Genomic DNA, 20680 nt, shown 5'->3' with positions numbered 1-20680 from the left:
CTGTGGTTGATCAGTGCCCCAGGCGAGATACTCTTCCAGTCTTGGGGCATTTCAACGCATCGACTGGAACTGATAGGGAAAATTATGAGACATGTGTTGGTCTCTATAGGTCTGGAACTGTGAACCAGAATCGCACCAAGTTCCTTGAGTTTGCAATATGTCATGGACTTAGGGTGTCATGGACATTGACACACAGGCTCATCGCTGGACTTGGTATTCCAACGCAGGTGATGTGGGAAAGGAGATTGACCATGTCCTCGATGATGGTCGCTGGAGGATGATCCAGAACTGCAGGGTCTACCGGAGTGCTCAGGTCCTCAATACTGACCACCGGCTTGTTGTAGCAACTCTGAATTTGCAGCTCAAAAAGAGGAGAATGGTACCATCCCAGCCTTGGCTGGATGTTGCCAAGCTCAGGGATGAGAGAGTAGCTGGGGAGTTTGCGAACAGGCTGAGTGGACACTTGGGGGTCTGGGTGCTTTGGGGGGTCCTGACGAGTTGTGGAGCGCCTTCAAGACCACCGTCCTTGATGTTGCCGGTGGATGTCTTGGAACTCACCGCAGGGCAAAGAAGAATTTTTTCTCTCAAGGGACACTAGATACCATTGACCAGAGTCGCAGGGCCAGGCTGAATGGCAGAGCTGAGCTGTTCAGGGAGTTGAGGCATGAAACTGTATGAAAAAGGGTGGACTAGGAAGCCAATGTGCGAGGAATCTGTGAGGGGATAGAGCATCACCTGTGGTCAAGTGATTCTCGTCCCGCTTACAGGGGAATTTGTGAATTGCATTCCTTCAAGCCCATCCCTCGGAGCACTACAGTTAGATTGGAGGGTGGTCTGCTGTTGACAGAGAAGTCCGAAGTGAAGGCCTGCTGGGCTGGTTACTTTGATCGGTTGTACCAGGCTGATCCACCAGCTGTTGAGTTGGATATCAGGGGTGTTACAATCCCTATTGCTGACCCTCCAATCAACAATGATCCACCTTCTTTTGTGGAAATACAGGCTGTGGTGAACCGGTTGAAATGGGGGTAAAGCTCCAGGGATCTGTGGCATCCATGCCGAACTTCTCAAGGCTGGTGGAAATGCTGTACTCGGGTCGTTGAATGCAGTTCTGTGCTCTGCCTGGAACACAGGTATCATCCCAACTGACTGGAAGAGGGGCCTTGTTGTCCCTCTCTAGAAAGGGAAGGGTGATCGCCAGGACTGCAACAACTACCGAGGGGTGACGCTGCTCTCAGTGCCGGGTAAGGTCTTTGCTCGGATTATAATTATTAATTGGGTTCGCCACCGTCTACTTGAGCACCAGCTTCCAGAGCAGTCAGGCTTTACACCAAAGAGGTCAAGGATTGACCGTATCCTTGCTCTTTGGGTCCTCACCGAACGCAGACGAGAGTTTCGGCAAGAGCTGTTTGCAGCCTATGTTGATCTCTGTAAAGCGTTCGATTCAGTGAAACGGGACGCCCTCTGGAGGATTCTTGGTCTTCATGGGGTGCCACCAATTCCGATCGATCTGAGATGTGGTGATACCATCTCTGACTTCTTTCCAGTTCTTTTTGGAGTTGCTTCGGGGTGTGTACTGGCTCCCACACTTTTTAGCATTTGCATGGACTGGTTGTCGAGGATGTCCCCTCCCCCCCCCCACATCGAGGGAGGATGTCGGAAAAATCAAGCTGCGGTGCATCATTTGGTAGTGTGAAGATCTATGACCTTGATTTCACAGATGATGCAGTTATCTTTGCGGAGACTTTAGATATCCTTTTGGGGGCCCTCGCGGTGCTGAATGAGGAGTTGGAGCTGCTGGGATTACCGATTTCCTGCGTTAAAACTAAGATCCAGGCTTTCACTAACATCTTGGATGCTGCTGTCGTTTTGTACCTGTTTGTGTTGCGGATGTTGAGGTCATGGAAAGATTCACTTACCTTGGCAGTGATATTCATATATCCGCCGGCTATGAGCCAGAGGTCAACAGACGTTTGGTTTGGGCCTGGGAAATCATGGATTCACTGGATCATGCGGTGTGGAGCGGTTGGTACCTGTGCAGGAGGTCAAAAGTCCGAGTCTTCAGATCCTTGGTGCTTCCAGTCTTGCTCTACGGATGTGAGACTTGGATTCTGACCAGGGATCTGAGATGCAGACTTGATGCCTTTGGTACAAGGTCTCTTCGGAGAATCCTTGGCAATCGCTGGCCGGACTTTTTGTCCAACAAGTGGTTGCTGAGAGAGACTCAAATGAGATTTGTTACCTGCATAGTCCGTGAGCATCAGCTGCAGCTGTATGGACATGTGGCTCGTTTTCCTGACGCTGATCCTGCTCACCAGATTCTCTCAGCGAGGGAGCCATGTGAGTGGAGGAGGCCAAAATGGCCGACCACATTCCTCGTGGTTGCAAAAAGTTTATCAGCATCTCAATGATATGGGGATAAGCCAGGCATCTGCCTGGAGTGTGGCCAGACGGAGGGCCTTGGAGTAATGGCGGAAAGTGGACGCAGTGACGCGCTGTTCCGGCGCATGCTCCCATACCTGACCTGACCTGATCTGATTTTTAAAAATCGGTTCCTGAGGGTGTCTGCAGTTGTTTACCCCCCCCCCCCCCAAAAAAAGAGGTATTTGCTTTCTTTTCAGAAACTACACACCCAAGTCTGATGAAACTTGACCACAACCTTCATCACCCATGATGTACTAACGTTTGTTTACACCATTTTAAAAATTTGGGGTGTAAGGGGTTCTCCAGGGGGTTTGCCCCCCAATAGAGGTATTTCATTTCTTCTCAGAAGCTACACACCCAATCATGATGAAACTTGACCACAACCTTCATCACCCGTGATGTACCAATGTTTGTTCATGACATTAGAAAAAACACATCCATCGGTATTTACTTTCTTCTCCGTTCCATATTTTGTGGGTCATCCATGCCTTCCAGTGGTTCCCTGGTTATGTTATCCAGTCTCTCCCAGGTGAGTGCCCAGTGGTATTGCCCCAATGTTTATTGTTCATGTAGGAGTGAATGACCTGATGGTGGTGTCGAGTTGGCAGCTTAGTTCGAGTGTTGTAATACTTCTTTCCTCTTTTCTGGGTCCTATATGACGTGTCTTCATTGTGGTCGATGAGGTTGTTAGCTTATTGTTTCTCTGATGATTTGTTGTTTGTGGTAGTTATGGTGGAAGTTGTATAAAGTGCAAGTTTTTGTTGGCGGTATTTTGACAACCTCTATTGACAGTCATTGTTGTGTTGTCTCCTCAATTTACAGAATTTGTTGTATCCTTTTTATAATTTCACTTTACAAGGTATCAAGCTGTATTTGTTGAACAATCTCTCATTAATTGGAGTGTAAATTACGTGTTATAACATGGATGATATGTCTCGTTTGAAATCCGAGTGTCCTCCCTCCCTCCCTTCCCTCCCTCGTTCCCCAACATGCCCAACATGCATCCCTCATGAAACAGTAAATTGTCCACAAAAGAGGCATCAGGGAAGATGTTCCTAATTATTCCGATCTTTTAGTGGAAACATTTCCTTGTTTATTGTCATATGATGACATTGATTAACTCTCGTATGTATTTTACACGTCAAATCAAAACTTTACCATTTGCTTCCGTCCTCATTAGATACTAATTCATTCATTAGTGTCATGATGAGATCATTCATCAGTCAGGTAAACCACATTTTTGTCCCTCATGCCCAGCGTTTTAAGCAAATTAAATTACATGAAACTTTAACAGTTAAATTTTAGTTGAGGTTGAACAGTTGAGCCACACAAACAGTGGTGGCCTTTGGCCGAGCAGCGCCGAGGAAGTGGGTTAAAATGCAGCTGCAGAAGACTGTTATAAATTTGGATTTTATACTCCTGGAAATTCATAATTAATTATTGGTTTAAAAACAGGAAACTGATTCAATATCGACCTTCACAAAGGGTGGTGGGGGGGGGGGAAACTTATGTAACACAGACTCACCTATCGTGATTCACTGTTCATGTAACACAGACTCACCGATCGTGATTCACTGTCCATGTAACACAGACTCACCTATCGTGATACACTGTTCATGTAACACAGGCTCACCTATCGTGATTCACTGTCCATGTAACACAGACTCACCTATCGTGATACACTGTTCATGTAACACAAACTCACCTATTGTGATTCACTGTCCATGTAACACAGGCTCACCTATCGTGATTCACTGTCCATGTAACACAGACTTACCTATCGTGATACACTGTTCATGTAACACAGACTTACCTATCGTGATACACTGTTCATGTAACACAGACTTACCTATCGTGATACACTGTCCATGTAACACAGACTTACCTATCGTGATACACTGGCCATGCACTAGCAAATTTGCCACCCCTCCCACCAATGACTGCCTGTGACAAGTACCCATGGTTACCTGTTGTTCTCCAGGTTGGCGTTTATTGAAATCTATATATATTTTTTAATGTTATAGAAGGGTGAACGAGAAAGCAGGTATGTTGGATGGAAGGTAGGCAGTATGTTTATCCTCATTTTTCTTTCCAATCTAAAAAAGGTGTGTGTGTGTGTGTGTGTGTGTGTGTGTGTGTGTGTGTGTGTGTGTGTGTGTGAGAGAGAGAGAGAGAGAGAGAGAGAGAGAGAGAGAGAGAGAGAGAGAGAGAGAGAGAGAGAGAGAGAGAGAGAGAGAGAGAGAGAGATATATATATATATATATATATATATATATATATATATATATATATATATATATATATATATATATATATATATATATATATATATATATATATATATATATATATAAAAGAGTGTGTGTGTAAGAGTGATAAAATCGACATGATAATGATGATACAAACAATAATGCTCCAGCGCATGCTCCCCCACACCTATCCTGACCTAAAACAATAATATAACAAAGTTGTTTTTTATGTTTTTTTTTATTTATTTCTAAATTTAATGACACTTTTTACATGCAAGCTTCATGGTATTGAGACCAGTAATAATAATGATGATTCTCATTAAAAAAAAATCCTTTTTGTTCTGTGCATTGTCCCATTCAGAGAGGGTCAGGAGTCCCGGGAGCTGTGGCAGCAAACGTATGGACGCTGCTCCGGCAATGAAATGTATCACATCCGCCTGGAGGACTCCAAGTTTTTTAAAGACTATGAGAAGCGGAGTTTCACCTTCGCATCCTTCCATGCACACAAAAAGTACGTATTCCTTGGAAAGGCCTCATTGCAGGTCCACATATAGCCTGGTGTTGGCTCAGTGGTCAGGGTGGTGGCTTGGGATCCTAGGGTCCTGAGTTCAAGCCCGTCAGGTGCTGAATTAATACACCAGGGGGTTGACTCAGCCTGTCATCCTTCCGAGGTCGGCGAAATGAGTACCATTTGCAGTGTGTGTACTTGTAGAGGGGCACTGCATCAGCGACACAGTCGCGCTTCAAGAAATGATAGCTACCCCGGCAGCTAAGCTGCCATACGACCACCAGGTCCACATATGAAACTGACATATCTTTTTTTCTTTCTTTCTTTCCTTTTTTTACTGGATCTTAGTCTCGCAGCAGAGCTGCCACACACATCTCACCTCCATGGCCATACAAACGAATACATGAGACATAATAAAGAACTATCAGATGAGACAAACATAGTCACTGAGCGTGCGGGAAGTTCCCTCACTTCCAGGGGCTCTCTGGGTACCAGGGACATCACAACGATGGCGCCGCTTTTCTCACCGCACTCAGTGGGGCATTTCCTAAGGAGGATTTTCTTCCTCCCATTGAATGCCATCCTATGGAGATTGTTTGTACTGAGCGGTTGCCTTATCCTATTAAATGCTTGACATCGAGCAAGGAAGCAGCCCGTATGTTTCATGCGACAGACAAGGTAAACGATGATTCTCTCAAGATTGGATGACAACAAATGGCGGAATTTGAATCTGGATGGCCAACAAGCTTCAGCAAGACACTAACCAAGAAAGTGACCCTAATGACTTCGACCAAAAAGAGCATTAAACTTGGATGGAAGGCCAGTATATGATACCAAATTGATCTACACCCGAGTCATATGTCTCCAACAATACAGGGATATTGATATCGAGGATGTCCTCTCTTATGAACTGTCCCCTGTCCCAGCCTCCTTGTTTGATGAGAGCGGTGCGATGCGGGTTCAGTCGAAAGCAATCCTGAAGACGAAACTCCAAGTTGAGCAATCAAGTCGAATCCAAGGTGTTCCAGATGCTGTCATCATCGATGGATGCGCCATGTTATGGACTGTACATTGGCCCACAAATGGTACAGTTGAGGATTATGTGATCGACTTCATGGGAACCATCACTTACCACCTGCAGTGTTGTGACGTATACCTGATTTTCGACAGGAACATCAAAATCAGCATGAAACAAATAACGAGATCCAGTCGCGCAGGTCATGATTTAAGTCGAAAACATCAACTCAACTTACACACAACACTTCCAGCGCAAAAAGTGATCCTAAATGTAGCCGACAACAAAGTACAACTGATCGATTTGATCTGTCAGTATCTGATGACCCACATTGTGGACAACCAGACCAAACTGGTGATCACCGGAAAAGATCCTACACCAGTACACGTATGGAACAATTCCACTATCCAGAGACAGGATCTGAAAACACACCATGAAGAAGCAGATGTCATCATCATCCATCACTTAGTTAGAATTGTGCCAGGTGTCAGTGGTGACTCACACATCAAAGTGGTCTGCGACGATACAGATGTCTTTGTCCTGTTGATTCATTTCTACCTCGAGGAAAAGATGACTGTGGATGTCAGCATGGAGAGTCTGGATCAGACTGGATCAGACTGTTGTAACGAACAGAAAAGGGCAGTAGCTGCTAATCATGACGACGATGACGATCATTGAACATAATGTCGAACATTGCATCCTTAATAAACTTAATATTTGTTTGCCTAAAAATAAAAGGTAATTTCAAAATCATATGCATGTACATACTTACTTTAAGACATAACCCAAAGTCATAGTCAACTATCCACATGTTTCTGGATATATTTGTGTAAAAATCGTATTCCAATATAATCATCAATTCATTGATCCTTGCAAGTAAGTTACTTCAGCCGTCATTGACTATTATTGTATGTAGTATTAATATTTGAGGGTTCATCTAATTCAATTTTTTACTCAAAGTAATCAGTGGAACTGCAAAATAGCCATTTTTCATATTAAAATGGTGGCCATCTTGAAAATATGAGACGGGTCTTATATACACACCTTCAGTTTTATCAGTACCGGTTTCCTTGACCATGAAAACATATTAGTAGACAACAAAATAGTTTGTCAGTGCATTAGAAGTGAAGAAATGGCCCAAAACAGAATTTATCAAAAGTCGGTGGTGGCCATTTTGTTTTTCGCCTCGAAAGAAAATTCCTGAAGGGTGCGAGTCTGGCACCCGGCTGATTCTGATTCAGGATAGCTCAGAGATGATGAATCAACCGAAAAACTTCATAATGACGCCACAACATGCTTTTTCACATTTCCGCTGTCAGACTATAGTTATTCACTGTAGAAACGATGGTATTACAGAATTCTATAAATGACATGTCTACAAGTGGATGACTTGGATAAGTTCGATAGTGGACACAACCTGGAGATGCTAGCTCAATCGTGATGTTGTTTGAAACTAGGCCTTAAATGTATTTTGCAGCCATGAAGCCACACTTTGAGAAAAGCATGGCACCGCTCACTCGCGACACACCCGATGACTGCACACGTCAAACCATCGTGCAAGGTGTAATCATTCGGTAAAATGTACAATCTGTGACAGGTGCATCTGAAGCCAGGCAGATTTTTAACGTATCTCTCTCACCGTAACCTTTTGGGCTGTGGCAGGTATGGCATGTGCCTGGTTGGAGTTCGGCGCATGGATAGCAAGGCCATTTTGTTGAACCCGGGCAGCAAGTACATCCTCGAGGGCTCTGACACCTGTTTCTACATCAACATCACCAAGGAGGAAAACTCGACTTTCATATCACAGCAGCAACAGCAACAGCAACAGCAACAACAAAAGCAACGGCAGGCAAAGGAGCACGAAGAGGAGATGGAGTCGACGAAGAGTCCAACGCCAAATGGCTCCTTCACGAAAAGCTGCCCTCCGGCCACAAAGAAACACATATTCGGCGATAGCGGTAAGCCCGAGCAATATCGGATGGAAACTCACAAGGTGTCGTGATCAAAGGAAACGGCTGACGTGCTGCTTGGCCAACAGTTGGATAATTATAGAAAAGAATCCTCATATAAATAATTCGAGAAGTGTTTGTTTCTTTCTTTCTTTGACTTTTATGCACTCCTCAACCGCAGCATGGAATGAGTTGAAAGCTGGTGGTTGTACTTGAGGTGTGCAGTATGCATGGGGAGGTTTTAGGGGTGAATAAATAAATAATCACAGTCCATGGTGGTTCAGGATGGAGGTAGGACCACAATTCCATTGATGTAAATGTACATCTTCTAGCAGCACCTGGTGGAAGCTGGTATTTCTCGTCATAAATCAAAAGTGGGGAATTAACCCGTTTTTCATCATGATTGGTTCTTTGCCAGTTCGATGAAATCAAACATTCATATCGGTGTGCAATATGCACTCATTTATTCGGTCACATATTGCCAAGGGATTTTAAGTACCGTCCTGCAGTTTCCTGTGAGTGTCCACTGTGAGTATCCACTGTGTGTGTGAGTCCTGTGAGTGTCCACTGTGTGTGTGAGTCCTGTGAGTGTCCACTGTTCTAGTGTCCTATATAAATGCCATGCCACTCTCGCAATGCACTCCGTTCTTCGCCTTAAACACTCACTGGAACACAACCTCATAGTTATACATCAAAATGTCCCATTGTTTTACTGTTCTCCCCCTTCTCCTCCAAGCATGAGATGATGATGATGATATATAATGTAAATAAGTTCCATTCACTCACCAGCAAGCTTAAGTCGTGGCTGTGCTTCATTAAGAATCAGCAAACGGACGTTGCATTGAAGAATGGTGTACGTGCTTGGGGCCGTCTACATATTATGTATGATTGAATGAAGTAGGGGGGGGATATGGGAGAAGGATGGGTAGAGAAGGTGCGGAGAAAGGGAGATAAAAGAGAAAGGAGGTTGGGAAGAAAGTTGTGTAAGGTAAAAGAGGGGAAGTGGGAGAGGTTGTGATGGAGTCCAATATTTCTGTTGTTTTGTATTCTTATAATGTGGATTAATCATCATCAGGCTGACACGAGGTCTATCATCATCTGAGCACCACCAACCAACCATTTGCTATTTCTTTGTGTAACAGTGATCTCGGTGCCATCCCTGTAACAGTAGATCGTCGGACTTCACATGAACAATCTTGCATCATTGGATTTGATATTTTGCAAAATATTTAACTTACATCTTCCCATTGAATGGTTTGTTGGCTGAGTTGATTCACAAACTGTCCACATCTTTTCTTCAGCACTATGCAAGAACCTTCACAAAACAAAAATCATCCTTTACGGAGTTAAAAAGCGGAAAAATAATCATTCCTTCCAGCAGGATGTGCCAAATTGTGGTGGTGGTGGTTGCATCAGATGGAGAGACTTGAGAGGCTTTGGTAAACCACAGCGTGAGAATCATTATTGTAATGCTAGATGCTGTTGTCAGTGATGTTGTGGTTTTGAACACCCTTCACTTGTGTTTGCTTTGACCGCTTCGTCACGACGCAGGGTGTAACGGTAACCTGTGCTGTTTCGGTATACTCTGTGCCTGAACGAGTATGAAACTGTGGTCAAAGTGACGTCACCATCACCGAGGCTATAGATTGTGCAGAACAGAATGGATTCATCATGTCTATCATACATCTTCCCACCGTGAGGGTAAGGTCATGATTGTGACCCTGTTGAATATTGGTGGAACGTTTCAGGAATACCACATCGCCTTCATTCCGCAGCGAGCCTACCCTTTTGCACGAGTCCTGATGAACCAACCACGTGGTGGCTTGTTATGTCACATCAATCTTAAGACGTGTAAAAACTTTTTTTCCCGAAGTTAACCGCCGTTCATGCATCGTCTTTCACACCGCCTTATTAACACGTTACATTAGTTATTTGTGCCTGTTGTTTGTGTCCTTTATAACATCCTTAAAAACTTTCTTGTTTCTAGTTTGGAATGATTTTTAATTTTAACTGCCAGACAGACAGACAGAGTAAAAAAATTATCTCACTCCTCTCTGTGGTTGGGATGAATTCACAGCCAAAGTACTAGTGGGGCAACTTAGCTAAATATAGCATAACAATTGTGCATTTTGTGAGAACGCACCAAATTTGGCACACTAGTAGCCTATCATATTATGAACAGAATTGGATATTGGGCCATCTCAAAATTTTTGATGGCAGTGGAAAATGGCTGCCACAGCTATCAGCGGCTGAATTTGAGATTGCCCAATATCCAAATCTGTTCATAATATGATTGGCTACTAGTGTGCCAAATTTGGTGCTTTCCTCACAAAATGCACAATTGTTATGCTAAGTTGCCCCACTATACTGATAAACAACAAACACATCTTTCTGTGTGTGTGTGTGTGTGTGTGTGTGTGTGTGTGTGTGTGTGTGTGTGTGTGTGTGTGTGTGTGTGTGTGTGTGTGTGTGTGTGTGTGTGTGTGTGTGTGTGTGTGTGTGTGTATGCGTGTGTGTGTGTTAGGGATGTTGTTCAGTGGGGGTAGAAAAGATTCTGGTTTTGGATGGGGGAAGATGGTGGTGAACAGCTGTTTTGAAGACCTGGAGGGAAGAATGGAATTGCAGAGAGTGTGTGAGAGTTTGTTCCAAAGGCAGGAAGAAAGAGGAATGAAAGAGTGAAGGTGAGCAGTGATTCTTGATTTTGGTAGTTTTACCAGAAAGAGGTTACTGGAGGACCTCGAGTGCCCTGCAGAAATATTTGGGAGGGGGGGGACAGATCTCAGGCAGAGCAGGGGGACAAGGTCGGAGAGGAGACAGTAGAAGACAGAAAGACCACCGACCAGCCTGCGGTGAGAGAGTAAAAGGCCCAAAGACTCAGCCTCCTCACGGGAGATACCAATGATCCGAAATGCCTTGGTTTCCACAGCATGAAGTCGAGAAAGATGAGAGGTCGGAGCACCAGCCCAGAGGGGAGAGCAGTACTCCATCAGGCTGTGGAAGAAAGCTTTGTAAGTGGTCAGGAGCTCAGATGTGCCGAGGAAGGACTGCACGATGGAGGATTCCCAGTCGGCGACTGGCTTTGGAGGCCAGCTTGGAGATGTGGCTTTCCCAGGAAAGATCATGGCAGATAGTGAGACCCAGAAGCTTGAATGAAAGGACTTCAAGAGGATTGTTGGGAAAGTAGATGGGTGGGGAGCGGGGGGGGCATGGAGGGGTTCCAGATGGTCCTTTCAGAGAGACATATTGAGAGTGTGAGATTTGTCCAGATTGAAAGAAAGGTTCCACATGTTTGACCAACTTGTGATATTTTCCAGATCTGCAGTGAGCGAAGAAGCTGCAGCTTGCCGGTCTGAAGGATGACAGATGGTACGGCAGAGGGTGGAGTCATCAGCAAAGAGATAAAGAGGATTTTTCAGAGAGTTGGAGAGATCGTTGATGAAAATCAGAAAAAGAACAGGGCCCAGAACGCTGCCTTGAAGAACTCCAGCCAGGACAGGAAGGGGGGGGGATGAAAGAACTCCATTTAGGGCCACACATTGACTGCGACATGAGAGGAAGTCTGCGAGCCATGAGTGGAGATGGCCTTGGATACCATAGTAAGAGAGTTTGGTGAGCAGGGCAGGGTGCCAGACCGTGTCAAAAGCACGTGATATGTCTAGGGAGATGGCTCTGATTTCATGTCCGGCATTGGGGACCCCTATCCATTGTTGGGAGAGCACAAGCAGCATATCCAGGGTAGAGTGACCTGGTCTGAAACCAAATTGATGATCAGAAATCAATTCTTTGGAGAAGAGGAAGGATTTAATGTCGAAAGCGATGATGGATTCCATAACCTTGCTGATGATTGGGAGAAGGCTGATTGGTCTGTAGTTGCAGGGATCTGTTTTTGCACCTTTATTATGCAGGGCAGTGATGTATTCCGATTCATGTTCCGATTTGTGTTCAAAATAGAACATTCAATTTAAATAAGTTGTTCCTCGATTATAAAATGACGTTTTAGACAGACAAACAGACACAAGTGAACCAATCACTTGACCCCACTTTTCTATTCGCATGTGCCGGGTAAATATCATGAACGAAGAAGTCTTATTGAACCATGTGATGGCTCATTATGTCAGGTGAGGTTTTATTCAGTCCATAATAATTAAATGAACACATCGAATTGCAGACAAACTTTCTTTTATTTAAAGAATCTGTGATACAATCAAATGGAGGACAAGTATGAGGATTTTGGAACATGTCCTTCGGCATCATGAAGTGCTTGAACCCATGAAGAGAACAAATTAATAATATTCTGTGTGACATCCTGATCCAGGTTTCACCAAATCCGGAGTTGGTTCTGTTTCAGCTCTCGCGTGTGACTTGGCAGTTTGTGGCTTTTCTGTAGTGAGCAGGGCGGGATGCCAGGGGAGGGGGGGGGGTTGGGTGGTAAACCAACCCAACCTAACCCAAACCCTAACCCTAACAGCTCCTGATCCACATGTTCCCAACCATGTTTAATTGCATTCATGTCAGCACTCTATGGTGTACAGGAAGAAGCTTCCTCATAGACCACGATGTCCTCGTATACCACGATGTCCTCATAGACGACGACGTCCTTGTAGACCACGATGCAAGCACAAGTCATATCGGACTCAAAAAAGAGGAAAGAAGTATTACAAGAGGCAAAGTCAGCTGCCAACTTGACACCGCCATTACGCCATTCACTCCCACACAAACAACAACAGCAATCATCAAAAAATATCAAAAACTCACAGGTTACTAGCCCTGACAACATCTCCAATTTATATTTAAAACATCTTGGACCACACGGCATATCAGGCCTCACAAATATAATAAATTTCTCCGACCAACACTCAATAATTCCTCAAATTTGGAAACGAGGCAAAATCATTACCCTCCTTAAACCAAACAAAGATCCCACCAAAGCAGCCTCCTACACACCTCTCACTTTACTTTACACACCCTCCAAAGTTACAGAATGCCAAATACTCACACTCACCAATCCACACATCCAACTCTCACACACCCATCATGGATTCAAACCAAACTACTACACCATTACTCTCCTCACAAACCTCACACAAAACACCTTTGATGGCTTCAACAATAGAAAACCACCAAAACACACGATTCTCACCACAGTAGACATCAGCAAAGCATTTGATATTCCCAGAACTCTCACTCACAAACAAAATACTCAACACAAACATGCACAACACCAGCAAACGCTGACTGGCCAACTACCTCTCATGCAGACAGTCATTTGTAGTTCTCAACGGAAAGTCATCACGCACACGATACTTTCTTAACGGAGTCCTTCAAGGCTTAGTCCTCTCCCCCACACTCTCTAATCTGTTCATCATGACATTCCACTGCCACCCAATAACATACAAATAGCCGCATATGCAGATGATAAAACCGTTACCTCTACTTATAGCAACATAAACACTGCCACAGCACAACTTCGATCCTTCCTCAGCACCCTACAAACCTGGCTCACCATCAACAGACGGAAAGTATCCCCCTCAATATCAACCGTCATTCTTTTAACAAATTTCACCAAGGAACAAAGTGCTGCACCACACATCACACTGAACAACATCCCTAATACACACACACACACACACTCACACACACACACACACACACACACACACACACACACACACACACACTCACACACTCACACACACTCACACACTCACACACACCAAACAAAAATACTCAACATCACTTTCTGCATATCCATGTCATTCTCAGAACAACAACAGCAACAACAACAACAACAACAGTGGCAGGATTGCAATGCTTTGATCTCATTCATTGGTTGGAATAACTTGGCTCTTTATATAAAATGCTGCTTTTTCGGTTCAGCATCCTCCTGTATTGTGGGTTCATCAAGTTGACACCTCACTTTCAGGCATCCTTTGGTTAGCACCTCACTTTCAGGGGTCCTTTGGTTAGCACCTCACTTTCAGGTGTCTTTTAGTTAGCACCTCACTTTCAGGGGTCCTTTGGTTAGCACCTCACTTTCAGGTGTCTTTTGGTTAACACCTCACTTTCAGGTGTCTTTTGGTTAACACCTCACTTTCAGGTGTCCTTTGGTTAGCACCTCACTTTCAGGGGTCCTTTGGTTAGCACCTCACTTTCAGGTGTCTTTTGGTTAGCACCTCACTTTCAGGTGTCTTTTGGTTAGCACCTCACTTTCAGGTGTCTTTTGGTTAACACCTCACTTTCAGGTGTCCTTTGGTTAGCACCTCACTTTCAGGCGTCCTTTGGTTAGCACCTCACTTTCAGGTGTCCTTTGGTGAGCACCTCACTTTCAGGTGTCCTTTGGTTAGCACCTCACTTTCAGGTGTCCTTTGGTTCGCACCTCACTTTCAGGTGTCCTTTGGTTAGCACCTCACTTTCAGGTGTCCTTTGGTTAGCACCTCACTTTGAGGGGTCCTTTGATTAGCACCTCACTTTCAGGTGTCTTTTGGTAAGACCCTCACTTTCAGGTGTCCTTTGGTTTGCACCTCACTTTCAGGGGTCCTTTGGTTAGCACCTCACTTTCAGGTGTCCTTTGGTTAGCACCTCACTTTCAGGTGTCCTTTGGTTCGCACCTCACTTTCAGGTGTCCTTTGGTTCGCACCTCACTTTCAGGTGTCCTTTGGTTCGCACCTCACTTTCAGGTGTCCTTTGGTTCGCACCTCACTTTCAGGTGTCCTTTGATTATCACCTCACTTTCAGGTGTCCTTTGATTATCACCTCACTTTCAGGTGTCCTTTGGTTAGCACCTCACTTTCAGGCGTCCTTTGGTTAGCACCTCACTTTGAGGGGTCCTTTGATTAGCACCTCACTTTCAGGTGTCTTTTGGTTAGCACCTCACTTTCAGGTGTCCTTTGGTTTGCACCTCACTTTCAGGGGTCATTTGGTTAGCACCTCACTTTCAGGTGTCCTTTGGTTAGCACCTCACTTTCAGGTGTCCTTTGGTTCGCACCTCACTTTCAGGTGTCCTTTGGTTCGCACCTCACTTTCAGGTGTCCTTTGGTTCGCACCTCACTTTCAGGTGTCCTTTGGTTCGCACCTCACTTTCAGGTGTCCTTTGATTATCACCTCACTTTCAGGTGTCCTTTGATTATCACCTCACTTTCAGGGGTCCTTTGGTTAGCACCTCACTTTCAGGTGTCCTTTGGTTCGCACCTCACTTTCAGGTGTCCTTTGGTTAGCACCTCACTTTCAGGTGTCCTTTGGTTTGCACCTCACTTTCAGGGGTCATTTGGTTAGCACCTCACTTTCAGGTGTCCTTTGGTTCGCACCTCACTTTCAGGTGTCCTTTGGTTCGCACCTCACTTTCAGGTGTCCTTTGATTATCACCTCACTTTCAGGTGTCCTTTGGTTAGCACCTCACTTTCAGGCGTCCTTTGGTTAGCACCTCACTTTCAGGTGTCCTTTGGTTAGCACCTCACTTTCAGGTGTCCTTTGGTTCGCACCTCACTTTCAGGTGTCCTTTGGTTCGCACCTCACTTTCAGGTGTCCTTTGGTTCGCACCTCACTTTCAGGTGTCCTTTGATTATCACCTCACTTTCAGGTGTCCTTTGGTTCGCACCTCACTTTCAGGTGTCCTTTGATTATCACCTCACTTTCAGGTGTCCTTTGGTTCGCACCTCACTTTCAGGTGTCCTTTGGTTCGCACCTCACTTTCAGGTGTCCTTTGATTATCACCTCACTTTCAGGAATGATGTTCCTGACATACTTTCCTCCACTCTTCATTAAACCACCTGGCTTTATGGTGATGAATAAGTGTGGAATATGCCATGAGATTGTAAATTGTGCTGGTATACAATTCTGCTGCTGGTGATGACCCACAGCACTTCATGGATACCCAGTTTTGTGTTTCTAGATTTGTTCTTATTCTGTCCTACTGAGCACAATGTGGGGCATCCTCAGTCTGAACGTGAAAATTATCCTCCACAAGGACTGTGGTGGTCACTTCTACCAATTCTGTCATGGATAGATCTACTTACTCTGGTAAATTGGTGATAACGATGTCAAGTAATCTGATTCCTCATGTTGGTTCTTTCATCACGCGGCAAAATCCCAATCCAGCAGTTATCAATTTCAGGACTCGGTACTACTGAGCCACTCTTGGTGATGGATATTAACCCTCCCCCACTCAAAGGACAGTCTGGGCCTTTGTTAAGATAAAATATTTCCTGAATAATTATTTATTGAGAAATAAGAAAACTGCGGTTCTTGGACTGCAGTATTATGGGTATGTCATTCATTTAACTTTTTGAAAGTAATTGTGCATGCGTGGAGCAAACTCTCAGTGGGGCATACATTGATGGGGTGACACGTTAGATGGATATAACAGTAACACGCTCTGTGTTACGGGTGAAAAGGTATCTTACAATGTTTTGGCTTGCTTGCATTTCCTGTATGTGCTCATTTGTTTTGTCGCGGTGCACACTTTCATCTCATTCTTTCTCCTGATTATCAACCATTTATTTCCCTGATTTTTGTGTTGTTTTTTTTATTCACTGCTTCGCCCCAATCTTGATCTTCCACCCCACTCGCTTAGAACAAATATCCCTGGATATGCAGCAATTCAGGAATCGGAGCTTGAGTGAAGAGAGTAGCGAAGAGGACGACTGGCACTTGGCAAAGTCATCGTCGCTCTACATTTCACCGCCATCAACCAACGAATCCTACAGACTACACCTTTCAACATTAGGTGATCTGAAGGAGGAGAGCAACCTCTTGGATGGCGACGACACCATGGGTAATGGTGCCGGGTAAGTAGGAGTTTGAATGAGGGTTCACTCATTCTCTGTGATATGTTGCATGGCAGATTACTTTGTTAAACAAGGACACGAGCGGGGTCGACGAGTAATTGGCAAATGTAATCGGTTGTAATGGCGTAAAATGCCGTCATAATTTGTTCAAGTCCTGCTAAACGGAAGTTTTGAAAGTTCCAAGAAGGTGATTTGTGTTCTGCAGTGTTTAAGTATATAATTTTATTTATATAAAATCAAGGTTTTAAAGGTTGTAGAAAAAAATAATCACAACAATCTTTTTTCAGATGTTTGCTACCATTGATGCAGCGTCTATAACACCACCCTATCTATTCATGCCTGTTGTTTGTGTCCTTCATGACGTCCTTAAAGCAGTACAGTTCCTGTTTGGAATGATTTTCAATTCTGCTTTCCTGCCAGACAGGTGGAGAGTCATTATCTCGCTCGTCTCTGCGCACGCACGATCGAGACGAATTCAGAGCCAAAGTACTGCTAAACGGAAAACTTGTCTTCCCATTCGTGTTCTGATTTGTGTTCAAAATTTCACATTCAATTAAAATCAAGTTGTTCCTCAAACAAAAACTGACATTTGTAGACACAGACAGACAGACAGACAGACAGACAGAATGAACCAATTGCGTAACCCTGTTTTTTGCTTCGTGTGCGTGCAGTAATAACTGAAGAATGCGTGCTGGTTAGCATGTACGTCCATAGATACAGAAGGTGTTGTGTGATATTACCCTGACATTGCAGGTGGGTGATTGATGACCCTCCTAATTTACCGTATATTGGAAGTTCTCCAACCTTATGCCATCTCCTGCCCAAAAGAGCCCCGTTCTGCTGCCTCCGACTTGATCAGGTACCTCTGTGTTCTACAAATCTTTAAATCTCCTCATTTTCACAGAAAATTCAAACAACGTCCAGCCAATTTTGCAGTATGTTTTACAAATACAATAGCGACAACAAGTTGGAGGAGGATGGTGGGAAGAAGATGATATATAAATTGGCTCATGACAGGGATGAGGATAGTAAGGACACAAAGGGTGATTGGGGGAGCGGGGTGCTAGTGACAGAGAGGAGGGCAGTATTGACGGTGTGGGAAGGACATTTCAAGGAGTTTAACTGGGGAGGAAGCAACGGTGAGATGGAGCTACCATGCGATGTGGAGAGGAAACTGTTGTTGGTCAAGACCACAGAGGATGAAGAAGGGAAGAGCATCAGGCATTGATGGGGTGTGCAAAGAGATGATAATTGCAGCAGGAGACGTCGGAGTCAGTTGGACAAAGAGGCTGTTGAACACATGTTTGAGAGAGGGTTCAGTTTCACAGGATTGGAGGATAGGATTAATTGTGTCGATTTGGAAGGGGAAGGGTGATGTACAAGATCCGGGGAAGTACAGGGGCATCACGCTCCTAAGTCATGTAATGAAAGTGCTGGAGAGGATTCTGGATGGGAGAATAAGGAAAAGTGTGCAGATGTAGATCGGAGAAGAGCAGCAGCGGTTCTGAAAGGGGAGGGGGGTGACAGATGGGATGGTGATGCTGAGACAGCTGGTGGAGAAGAGGTTGAATTTGCAAAGGTGAAATGGAATTAGGATTTGTGGACCTGGAGAAGGCCTATGACACTGTCCCGGGATAGATGGTGATGGTGACACTGAGATGGATGGGAGTGCCAGAGGCAGAAGTTAGGTTGGTGGAAGCGTTGTACAAGGGAATGAAGGGAAGAGTTTTGGTTGGTCCTGGAATGTCTGAGGAGTTCAGTATGAACATCGGTTTGTGTCAGGGGAGCGCTGTCAGCCCATTCATGCTTATCAAAGTAATGGAGTTGGTGAGCTTGAGGGGTCGTATAGGGAGGAGTATGCCTGGAGTTGGCTTAATGGTTAGGATGGTGGGCTTGGGATCCTAGGGTCCTGAGTTCAAATCCCGCTACCTGTTGAATTAATACCTGGTGGGGTTGACTCAGCCTGTCATCCTTCCGAGGTTTGGCAAAATGAGTACCAGCTTGTTGGCATGATTGAGCCATTCGAGTATCTTGTGTCGAAATGGCAACCCGTCCAAGATTGTGCCCAATAGCCCAGCAGACTGGTTCAGCAACACCAATGTCCTATACAGAGTATAATCGTAATGGATGTCCTATACAGAGTATAATGCTTATGGATGGATGGATGGGGAGGATGTTGTACGCAGACAATCTGGCAGTTGTGGGAGAGAGTAGGCGGGAGATTCAGGAAGTATTGGGAGTGTGGAAAGAGGCATTTGGGAAGCATTTGCTGAAGATGAGTATGGAGAAGATTTAGGTGATGTGAGTCAGGCAGCAAAGAAAATAAATATCAGGTTAGATGGGAAGGAGATCAGACAGGGAAATAGGTTTGAGTATCTGGGGGAACAGTAACCCAGGATGGTAAGTCGGAGGCAGAGGTGTGGAAGAGGATTCAGGTGGGTGCGATTGTATGGAGGGAGTATTGGCAGACGGAAATATGTCAAGGAAATTGAAAGGGAAGCTTCTGATGTCGTGTGTAATGCCGGCCTACCTTTACAGTCTGGACACGGTAGCACTGACAGAGAGACAACAACAGTGGCTTCAGGTTTGTAAAAGCAACTGGGTCAGGAGGATTCCTGTGGTGAAGAAGGTGGATGGACGGAGGATGGATGAATTGAGGTAGGAGATTGGTGTGCAGATGAGCTCGATGTGGAGATGGGTGAAATGCCAGCTGAGGTCGGCTGGACACTTGATGTGGATGGGGGGACAGAGAATGGCAAAGAGAGCGGATAGGTTGAGGGAGTGAGGTAAGAGGAAAAGAGGTAAACCATGGTTGAGATTGGAGGATCGTGTGTTGAGGGATATCAGTAAGGTGGGGGTGGTTGGAGAGTGGAGAGAGTTGGTTAATGGTTAAGGACAGAGAAAGGTAGAGGAGTATCATGGTCATTGCAATTAAGGCAGACGCTTGGTGCCATTGGACCTCACCCATTGTAAATAGAAGAGGAGAAGAAGAAGGAGGAGAGGTTTGGTCATAATCAAGAGGGTGGAGAAATTTTTAATATGTATGAACCTTTTAAAACTTCAGGTACTCTCGCTCTCTCTCTCTCTTCCGCTCCCCTATTGGACGATTTGTAGCTTATGCCATCTGACATTGTGTTGTTATGCAAGTAGTCGTCAAAATGCTTTTCTCTCAACCATGAAGGAATGGTCACACAGCAGCGAAAAGAATTGGCACAGATCTCTGGTCCTTTATACATACAGAAATCCCTGCTCATGGAGGAGCTTGGTATTTACAGGGCAATAGGTTCGTAGACTGACAGCGGATTAATTGAGAAACAGGGAGATAAAGACATATCAAATGAGTGGAAGAGTGGCAGAAAGGAAAGGGGCGGGAGAGACTCGGTGAAGGTAGAAGAGTGTAGCCATCATGAGTATTGGAGAAGTGGTAAAAGACGCGCAGCACTGTTGAAAGATTTGAGGCCAGGCACAAGACAACAGATACTGACTTTCAGTGTTCAGTTGCACAGATGAGAGAATAGAGAGATGAAGGAATAGAGGTGAGCATTGGGCTTATAATTGGGGTGGATAACCAGGTGAGGGATTCTGGAAGAATGAGTGAAACTTCAGCCTGGCTGGATGGAGAAAGGAGAGGGTGGGAAGAACGAGGGCCAGAAGTAATCCATCCATCCATCGGGATCATACACTGTGCAGAGCATTGGTGCTGCCTAAGCAGTCGCCTTGGCTATTTGGCACAATCCTGGCCAGGTTGCCACTCA

The 20680-nt window shown here is 44.9% G+C and overlaps 1 protein-coding gene across 7 annotated transcripts in view; it reads left to right on the top strand.

Annotated features, from left to right (window-relative positions):
• The window catches only part of LOC147012567 (potassium channel subfamily T member 1-like), a 116502-nt gene that overhangs the window by 79856 nt on the left and 15966 nt on the right, over positions 1-20680 (top strand). For all 7 annotated transcript variants that reach the window (XR_015050989.1, XR_015050990.1, XR_015050992.1 and 4 more), the window contains exons 16-19: positions 5032-5181; positions 7856-8151; positions 16712-16925; positions 17679-17784. Coding sequence is in view for 3 of the 7 variants with exons in the window: in XM_085853549.1 (XP_085709675.1) it covers positions 5032-5181; positions 7856-8151; positions 16712-16925; positions 17679-17784 (766 nt within the window). In the remaining 4 variants the exon portion in view is untranslated. The remainder of the gene's footprint in view (positions 1-5031; positions 5182-7855; positions 8152-16711; positions 16926-17678; positions 17785-20680) is intronic.

The sequence above is a fragment of the Eptatretus burgeri genome, chromosome 14 (genome assembly GCF_056783735.1).
Source record: "Eptatretus burgeri isolate ZD-2024b chromosome 14, Ebu_testis_v1, whole genome shotgun sequence".
NCBI classification, from domain to species: domain Eukaryota; kingdom Metazoa; phylum Chordata; class Myxini; order Myxiniformes; family Myxinidae; genus Eptatretus; species Eptatretus burgeri.
Note: the sequence above shows the minus strand (reverse complement) of the source record. Positions and strands in the feature narration are given on the sequence as shown.